Source organism: Plecotus auritus (genome assembly GCF_963455305.1).
Source record: "Plecotus auritus genome assembly, chromosome: 8".
In the NCBI taxonomy this organism is placed as follows: Eukaryota; Metazoa; Chordata; class Mammalia; order Chiroptera; family Vespertilionidae; genus Plecotus; species Plecotus auritus.
This window is the reverse complement of record NC_137782.1, coordinates 55,956,169-55,966,102: the sequence shown is the minus strand read 5'-3', so window position 1 is coordinate 55,966,102 and position 9,934 is coordinate 55,956,169. Positions and strand designations below refer to the sequence as shown.

General features: G+C 41.9%; 1 protein-coding gene across 4 annotated transcripts in view; it reads right to left on the bottom strand.

Moving 5' to 3' along the window:
- Positions 1 to 2,497: 2,497 nt before the first annotated feature.
- The window catches only part of FECH (ferrochelatase), a 32,321-nt gene continuing 24,884 nt past the window's right edge, over positions 2,498 to 9,934 (bottom strand). For 2 of the 4 annotated variants that reach the window (XM_080684738.1, XM_080684737.1), the window contains exons 8-11: positions 7,626 to 7,733; positions 7,054 to 7,218; positions 4,068 to 4,127; positions 2,498 to 3,590 (exon numbers count right to left, since the gene is read on the bottom strand). In XM_080684738.1, coding sequence (XP_080540864.1) covers positions 3,456 to 3,590; positions 4,068 to 4,127; positions 7,054 to 7,218; positions 7,626 to 7,733 — 468 coding nt within the window. In that variant the 3' untranslated portion in view covers positions 2,498 to 3,455. The remainder of the gene's footprint in view (positions 3,591 to 4,067; positions 4,128 to 7,053; positions 7,219 to 7,625; positions 7,734 to 9,934) is intronic. The other 2 variants (XM_080684739.1, XM_080684740.1) reach the window with 1 other exon arrangement.

The window sequence follows — 9,934 nt, the reverse complement described above, 5'->3', positions numbered from 1 at the left end:
GGCTTAGTTTGGGCATGGTGGAGCAAAAAGTCCACTTTCTCTGCATACCTACGTAGCCATCATTGTCTGAATAATTTCAGCCATAAGGAAAGATGTGTCAGAATCCTAAAGGAAGGTTACACTCTGTGCATGGGATTACTTGAGCAAAGATGTGTACTCCAGGGAAAAGTCCTGGATTTTGACTATTCAGTCAGCATAACATGTCACTATACACCTTTTAAAGGGCTTTTTTTAACAAGTTTCATTTCTCCTGATATGAAGCAAGTTTTGAGTGTTGAAATTTCTTTTAATTTTAAAAAGGTAAGTAGTTCCAGACTGCATGTTCTTCAGAAGATTCCTTCTTTCTATGCTGTACACATGGCTGGGCCTTCCGTAACCCTGGCAAGCTAAACTGCCTCATCATCGCAGCTCCTGCAAGTTTTCTGTAGAAGTTGGTTCATCAATTAAAGCCAGGTCTGCACCTAAGTGCAGCTTGAAGAAACTGCCAACAGTGCATCGCTAATTTCCAAGACAAACATTTTTATTTTAAAGTTGACAAATAGGATAACAAGTCTCAAAGCCTATTAGCTCTGAAAAAAACAATTGCTGCCCTCGCCGGTTTGGGTCAGTGGATAGAGCATTGGCCTGCGGACTTAAGGGTCCCTGGGTTCGATTCCAGTCAAGGGCACATGCCCGGGTTGCGGGTTCAATTCCCAGTGTGGGGCGTGCAGGAAGCAGCCAATCAATGATTCTCTCTCATCGTTGATGTTTCTATTTCTCTCTCTCTCTCCTTCCTTCCTTCCTCTCTGAAATCAATAAAAATATATTTTTTTAAAAAGAACAATTGCTGAGTTTGTCCGATCAAATGCTACTCTCACGTATGACCCTTACCCATCTTTGGTTAATAAGTCAAAGGTAACACTTCTTAGATACTAGGCTCTACAGCAGCGGTTCTCAACCTATGGGTCACAACCCACAGGTTGAGAACCGCTAGCAGGGTCACCTAAGACCAGCGGAAAACACAGATACTTACATTACGATTCATAACAGTAGCAAAATTACAGTTATGAAGTAGCAACAAAAATAATTCTATGGTTGGGGGTCACCACAACATGAGGAACTGTATTAAAGGGTCATGGCATTAGAAAGGTTGAGAACCACTGTCTTAGAACAACTAATGCCATGGACAGTTATCCCAATAAATCCCCCTTAGCCTCTTGCTACAAAGGCCAGTCAGGTCCCAACTCAGAATCAATGATATTACTCCAGATAGTTCAAGGATAATTTGGAAGCTTCCTTAGCAAATGAGGGGACTCAGGTACCCTCTCAACAGCTCTTGAATTGGAGTTTTCTATAACATCTCTATCTACCTAATAAAAGAGTAACATGCTAATTGACCATACCTTTGCGATGCCCACCAGCCGATCAGGAGTATGCAAATTAACCCAACAAAGATGGCGGGTTATTTTGCATACGTGGGCTCCGAGCAGCTGGGGGCAGGGCAGGACACTTGCATCGTCACCATGGCGACAACGCAGGTGTCTCGCACCACCCCTGGCCACTCCTGGACTCTGAGCAGCGTAGGAAGGCAGAAAGGCGGTGGCTCTGGGCCGGAGCAGAAAGGCAGCTCCGGCCAGAGCGAAGGCGGTGCCGGCAGCCAGGGAAAGGAAGGCCCATTCTGACACGAATGTTCATGCATCAGGCTTCTAGTAATAATATATTTTACTCTAAAGCAGTCCAAGTGAGGTAAGCCCTCAGGAAATTTCCTGAAGGAGGGAGAATGGCCACAAGTATAACCTGCCTTCAGCACCAAGACACTAACCCAGAGAATCCAATTCATGTGGGACAGCCACTCAAAGTCTGCTTTGAACCTACTACCCAAAAAGCTGATGGAAACAGATGAGGAAAATTCTAAAGAACTACCTTGTACTTTCTCTGGAAACACAATCTATGAATAGCAAAACAAATTTGAAAAAAAATATAGATGCTACTTAAATTTCAGAGCCATTATCAGTGTGAGCAAACTATGAACAAGAGTGGACAAGCATTACAAAGTAAGTCCCTATTCAATAATTTTGATTGTTAACTAATTTGGATTAGTTTTGATTTAACAGAGAGCATGAATCAAACTGGTTAAAACCTTAATAATGTCATAATATTGATTAATATAGTAAATCCTGAATATAGAAGGTCTATGACTCCATTAATACTTCCACTTCAGGAACAGGATTTTTACAAAATCAAAGCAATGCTCTTTTGAAGAACAAAGTTTTAGGACAATGAGTAAAGACAAAGTAATCATTACAAATTCATTATAGATCTATCAGAGACTTTTTTAATCCATTCAAATCCAAGTACAGAAGATCAGACTCTGATCCTATATTATTTCTACATTTTTAGTACTTTTCACTCAAATTCAAGGTTACAATGGCCTTAAAAACACCCACAGGAAAAGAATGACATAAAAGATAACATGATGTCCTAGCTGTTGCATTAGAATGATTATTTTTCTTTTCTCTACTTTTCAAGTTTCCTATTGCATGAAATATGTTGTAATTAAAATCATAAATTAAGAAAATTCAAGGTTACAAAACACAGTTAACTTTATAAAAATAATTCTTCAAATATTGTGCAGAAAGGAGAGAGTCAACCAAGACAAAGATGATTGAGGGAAAGGTCCACAGGTCCTGGGAGGAGCTTGAACAGTGAATGGCATCATCAGCGTTCCCCAGCATCAAGTCCTCGGAGACAAGAGGCAGCGGGAGCCCCCTTTCCCATGGCACAGATCCCCACCAGGCACCGATGACAAAGGTTGGATTTTTACACGCTTATTAGTCTTGTGTCCCTGGGGAATCTGCCTTGATTTGGTTTGATGGTGAAGAAAGTGAGGTTCACACACTAGAACCAAATGACCATGAAAGGTCACAGCACTGGCAAAAGCAGCCCTCACCAGCCTCACTAGCATTCCGTAACCCATGGGCCTAGGAAAGATTAGGTAACATTTCTTTTTCAAATTATATTGCATTTGCTCAACTATGTTCACTTAAAAACAAAAAAACAACTATATGCAGAAGACCTGTAAGCAGACCTCATTCACACTGACAGCCCACAGCCAGGACTCTCCGTCCCCTTGCAGGTTTTTTTGGGCAATAAAACCAAAATCTATATTTAAAATATGTGTGCATCTCATAAGATAAATTTTTAAAATTCAGTGTTTAAGTAGCATAGTGGCCATTCCAAAGGAGTAACTTTGTTTACTAATATGTGTTTACTACATTGGCATATAAAGTAGAAAACCCTCAATAAGGATTTCAGAGTCGTTCCTCAAGAAATCACATGATGTGTGCCCCAAGGCTGTACGTGTTCTAATGTGACTTCCTTCCTCAGTCTCTAAATGCGTCCTCCGCCGTGTCCTCCGAGTGGGAGGTATCTGCAGGTTGGCATCTGCCTAATCCCACGGGGTCCTCTGGCGGGTGTCACAGCTGCTGGCTGGTGAAGAAGGATTTAGTCTCCCTGCAGACAGGATTTACGCAGAGCGGGCAGCTCAGAACCAGCTGCTTGGAGCACAGCTCATTTGATTGGATGTGTGAGTGCACCAAATCGGCCAGGGCCTGCAAGGCGGGTGACAAGAGGCAAAGATTCATCAGAACAAAAAAGTCTGCTGTCTCCCCCATCCATGTATTTCCTCTCCCATCTGTCCTGATAATCACTATGGCTTGGGGTTTCTTTTAATCTGAATTATGAACCCTTTGAGTCACATTCTATATCTTTCTCTCCCAAGCATCCTCAGCTTGGAGAAAACTTAAAATAGAGACTTTAGAGAGTGAAATCCTCTTACCCCGCCTGCTAAACCTTGTTGGTCTCTAAAAGGCAGATTTTAAATCAGACAGTGGTAGGTGGATAGAAGTCAGAAAATGGGGGCTATCTAAAGGAAAAAGGAGTGAGAGGATAAGGATTTCGATTTTATTTTTGTAATTAACTGGACCTCAAAATGTTCTAATATGTGAGAAAACCAATATTCTGAGCGAGTTTCTCAGAGGATTACTCTCCGATATGTTCTACTAAAAGGGTTGTAACTCCAGAGATACCTCAGAGAACAATGGATTTCCATTAAGAGACTCGGATCTTCTGATGTTTTCAACTCCACACTGAATCAAATGAGAAAAGGGAGGAAAAACACATACACGTTTTATTTTCCTTGTGGTTTTTTTTTTTTTTTAAGAAACTGACTGCTACAGAACACACGCACGTGCACACACACACAATTCAAAGTCTTACTTCAAAAGAAGTCTAACATTGCTCTGAAATGAAACATTCACAGGACCAAGCCATATGCTGATTTTCAAACATTATCATAAAATGGCTCTTCAATTTCTATTCCTCCCCCTACCCAGTACCTTCCCATAGGTGCTTTGTTTCCAAACCATTTTTGAAGGTATATTTGATAGAATTCCCAAGTGATTTAAGTCTGCTTACCACTCTTTTTTTTATTGTATCTTTCTAATGCACACCTTTATAGACTCTACCTAAGCAGAATGTTGATATAAGTACATTTTTATACCTGTTTTGATTCCAAGTGTCGAAAGAGGTAAATTAATTTTTTTTTAAAATATATTTTATTGATTTTTTACAGAGAGGAAGGAAGAGGGATAGTCAGAAACATCGATGAGAGAGAAACATCGATCAGCTGCCTCCTGCACACCTCCCACTGGGGATGTGCCCGCAACCAAGTTACATGCCCTTGACCGGAACCGAACCCGGGACCCCCGAGTCCGCAGGCCGACGCTCTATCCACTGAGCCAAACCGGTTTTGGCAGAGGTAAATTAATTTAATGTATATTGAACTTAGATGGGATCCAATTTAGAGTTGGGATTTTAAATATACCCTGACATTTAAAAAATCTAAAATAAAAATCTGAGCATTGTTTCAGTACCATCCCTGCTCTCCTCTCCAAAAATATCTAGTTAATTATCCCCCAAATAAGTGAGAAATATCTCATTATTATTTATTCAAGTAGTTAGGATCTTCTCTTTCCCTTTCCAAAATGCTGATGGCTTTTCAGGTGCTTTATCTTTTAAGTCAGCATTAACATCAGAAGACTGGTATGGGGAAAATGCTGAGGTTCAGTAAACACACAGTTCTCAACAAGAGACTGTAGTCTAAAACTTCATGGAGAAGTCAGCACCAGCAGGGTAACCTTGAATATAGTCAATGCTAATATAATCTGGCTGAAAAAGGTGAAGGGATGAAACTGGTGTAAAGAGGTGGCCAAGTGTTCTCAGACACTGCTGATGGGAGCACTGAAGGACACATTTCTGTAGGGAAATGAAGTAAAATATGTCAACATTTACATCCCATTTCTAGGAATGTATCCTCAGAAAATAATGGGGAAAATAAAAAAGGAAATGTTTATCACAGAGCAGTATATGACAATAAGAAATTAGAAACATCTTTAATGTATACTAACTAAGAATTTGTTAAAAATTATTACTTAGATATAATTATTTATTGATATTGATATGGGTCCATAATATATTTTTAAGAAAAAAAAAGGCTACAAAATATTAGGAATAAAATGCTATTTTGTTAAACGTGTAAAATACACACACACACATAGAGAGAGAAAAGGGGTCTTATTTTTACCAAAGTATTAACATATTATGCCTGAAGGGTAGGATTCTGAGTGAGTTCTACTCTCAATGTTTTACTTCTCTCAACTGTCTGAGCTCTATTATTTTTATTATCAAAAAGCAGTAAAGTTATTTCTATTTGAGGAAAACATTCAAACTACTTTTTAAAGAAAAGTTAGTTGCTTTAAACAGTATATCCTCTCATCAAAATAATAAAATAAGTTGTAGCTAGATGGTTTTCTTTATTCTCCATATGGACTAATTTATTAGTCACTAATAATCCATGGATTACTAAGATGTGTTTACTAAAGAATGACCTCAGTTTAGTAAAATGAATGAATGTGAATTATCACTCAATACAAACAAAAAGGTACACACTGCACTTAAGTCTTTTCAGCGAGCTCACAGTGAGCCTAGGTCATGGTGGGATGCAGAAGGCATCATTAAATGAAATCCATGGACAGCCCTGAAATCTCATTTTAGCCAATTACAACTTCCCCATAAATTCTTTATCAGAACTACTGACACGTAATTTAGGCACCCTCTAACTTCATCAGCACTTGATTGATGACCTGCATGTACACAAAAACCTGTGGGGTTGGGTACTGGCTGAAGCTCGCCTCCAACCCACTCTCCACCCGGCCCTGCACCTGCCACCCTGTCCCAGAGAGGGTGAAGGATCCTTCGAGGCCAGGCCTCCATCAATCACACTGGATGACCAGGGACAGGAGTTCTGGCAGAAGATGGGGGAGGGCTTCTTGGTCCTAGCGCCTCCACAATTCCCACAGAAACAATGCTACAAATTGGACTCAGGTTTCAGGCCAACCCTCAGGAGCCGTGAGATGGTGAGCCATAGTTTTTCTCCACTTTGAACAACAATTCACATCCATCTTACGTTACAAGACACTAAGCATGGTATTTGTTATTTCAATAATCAGATTGATAACAACACAGGAGTAAACAGCTAATTAAGTGCATAAAAAAAAAAAGTGGTCGAGAAAATTACATGCTCTTTTCCTAAATGACAATGACTCCTCTATGCCTCAGAAACCCGAGGGATACTATTAAGTGAAGAAAAGGAATTATATAACAATAAAATCTTTTTCCTCCAGATTGGTGAGAAGTACAATTATTTTTTCTTAAGGAAATGTAGTGTTTATTACTTTCAAGTAGTACAATACCCAAATTAAACACAGTGATGCTGCCCACAATGGGCCCAATTTCAGAACGGCACAAAAGTGCTTCCCCACCGAGGAAGTGGGACTGACTTGATGTGGTCAGATTTCTTACTCAGATTAAGTATTATTCAGAACAAGGAGGGCAGAGTACCTGCAAACACATATACCACGCAATATTTTTGAATGACACAATTAGATCCCGACAGAGACAATTTCCCTTTAAAACCAATCGCAGTGGGATTAATAAGGCAGACAGCAGCATTACCTCGTTAGCTAGAACTTGAGAGTACTCGATGTCCAGTTCATATAGTGTTTCAATGTGATCGCTGGTAAACGCTATGGGGACCAGGAGGATATTCTTCCACCCCCGCTCGCAAAGCCCTCTGATGGTCTCGTCTGTTTGAGGACCCAGCCAGGGCATCGGACCAACCTAGGAGAAAGGAGGATGCGTGCCCAATGGCCCCACTTCGCCCACTGTCGGGCCCAGCACTGCCTCAGGCACACCTTCCTTGAGAGCAAGGGCCATGCTTTACACCTGCTTTAATGGGTTTTGGTATTTCCATATTTAAGCTTGAATCCTTCTAGAAATTGGTAGGCTATAAATACCAGTTCTGTCACTACAACTAGAAATAATACAGTAAGTCAATGGAACTCAGCTAGTCAATCGATTTCTCCCCTCATCAGACTGGCAGGCAGAGTTCTTTCTGCCATGGTAAGCATTCAGGTTACACACAGCCTGTGCGTACGAAAGAGCCAAATCTAACCGTTTCATAACTAAGTCCTAAAATAGGTGTCCTCAAAAGAGCCGACTGCCCACAACGTGTGGAAGCCACCCACCTTGGACTGCCAAACCAGCCGGTAGGGGTTAGAGTAACCCAGCTTCTCCATGACTTTCTGGACAGTGGCGCCCACCTCCTGAGGATAGGGGTCCCCTCTGTTGACCACCTGCAGCAGAGATTCATGGGTGTTCAGTCACAACCTTGTGAAGGGTTCCAAGAGCCTGGGACTGTGCAGTTGAAGGAGGTAAGCCCTGGACCAGAGTCCTCCCCTTCTGTCTTCTGCACTAAAGACAAAGCAATCTGAGCTCAATCGCCAAACTTCCCTGGATCCACTTCTTCATTGGCCAAGGGTCAATCATCTCTAAGGACCCTAAGAAAATATCCAATTCTATGTCCCACGTTATCCGTGGGAAACTGACAATGTGTAACGATGGAGGATGGGTCTCTCTGTGCCTCCATCTGAAACAGGGGAAAGAATGACACAGAGCTGGGCAGGAGGAGTCAATATGGGATGAGACTTCTACCTTGGTAGTCACTGGAGTGGCTGAGTTTGGAAAGGAATTGAAAGAGGACTGTATGGACAGTGTATAGAACTGGGTTTATGGGGTTCAGGGAAAGAACAGTGGTAAACGCCAGTGGAATAAGAGAGACGAAAGCAGCAGTACATGGGCTCAGATTCCAAGGTCCTGAAGGATATGACCGGTGCCGCCTTCTTCTTCTTCTTCCTCTTCTCCCTCCCCCTCCCCTCTTCCTCCCCCTCCCCCTTCCCCTCCTCCTCCTCCTCCTCCTCCTCCTTCTTCTTCTTCTTTGACCTATGCCTTCTAATTCCTCTTCCTACAACAATGGAATATAGACGAATGCTTTGTGTACGGCGAATGTCTGATAAACGCTTCTGATAGTCAGAACAGCTTAATACCTTGAAAGTGTTTAATAAAATTGTATTTTTACTGCTTTATTATTTAGTTTCATGCTGACTCCCTAACACTCTTACCCTGCTGTATTTCTCCTCAGTGTAACACTTATTACCTCCTAATATACCACAATATTTTCTTATGTATTATGTTTATTATCTGTTTTCTCCACTCTCTGGGGGCCAAGATTTATGTCTATTTTGTTCATTCCCAGATCCTGTGACAGTGGATAGAACAGTGCCTGAAATATAGTAGGTGCTCAATAAATACTGTTGACATGAAATACTGATGAACTATTTTATGATCTACTAAAAATTAGTTTAAAAGCCATTAGAAAGATAAATATAGAAGGAATGAGGGAAATATAAAGTCACCATCAGAACAGCACAGAAATAATTGCTACAGGCAAGATCCAGCGATGGATGCTAAAATTACAGGGCAAAAATATGAGAAATAAGACACTTGGGCAGTCTCAAAGACTCTCCCCTAAGATATTTTTAAGTACAAAAGGAAAAGAATAACTACACCACGGACAATCCAGCAGACACCACCTTTGACGAAGGACCAACGATCATAACACCAGCAATAAGGCACACCTGTCATCACGTACCTCGAGATGATGCTCTGAGGAGGACAGGTCACCCTGGGATATCCTTCCCTCCAAGGCACAACCTCAGTGTAATCATGAGGAAACACCAGACACGTCCAAACAGGAGAGCATGCTACGTAACAGCTGACGTTCTACAAAATCACTCCTCACAACTATCAAGGTCATGAAAGACAAAGACAGATGGGAGGACACGAGGAGACAGGACAACTGAATGTGAGGAGGGGTCCTGGGTTTCATCGGGACCAGAGAAAGGACCTGGTGGAAGAAGTGGTGAACCCCAAGGAGAGCCTGGTCTTTGGTTAGCAGTACTGCCCACGGTTCAGTTCTTGTTCTGACCATATGTGATGCGTCAACCTCAGGCCCAGCCATGTGAAGGGGATATGGCACTATTTTTGCAAATTTTCTGTAAGTCTAAAATATTTTCAAATAATAAGTTTTCTAAAAAGCCATGAAGGGGGGGGTGAGGGGAGTGTAGGGGTAAGAATAGCCTGCTCCATCCATTTTCTTCCTCAGCAAGCCCATGTCCCACCCCCCCCCACCCCCACCCGCCGCCCCAACCCCTTTCTTATCCTCATAACTTCATGGCATTCCTCAGTCCCACACAGAACCCTGGGAAGCAAAAAAACCTGGGAGCAGCTCGCCCAGACCTGGGGGGGGGGGGGCGGGAAGAGAAGTGGGGCCGAGGGTGAGAAAACAAAAGGCAGCACCTGGAAACGTTCATGTGTAAAAATGTGTTTCTTCCTTCCCCAGTTCAAGCGCCTCCCTTCTGGCACTTCAGACGTGGCCTCAACACACCGGGACAGTTATAAAAAGGATGAGGGTGGAGAAAGAAGATGGACATGTGAA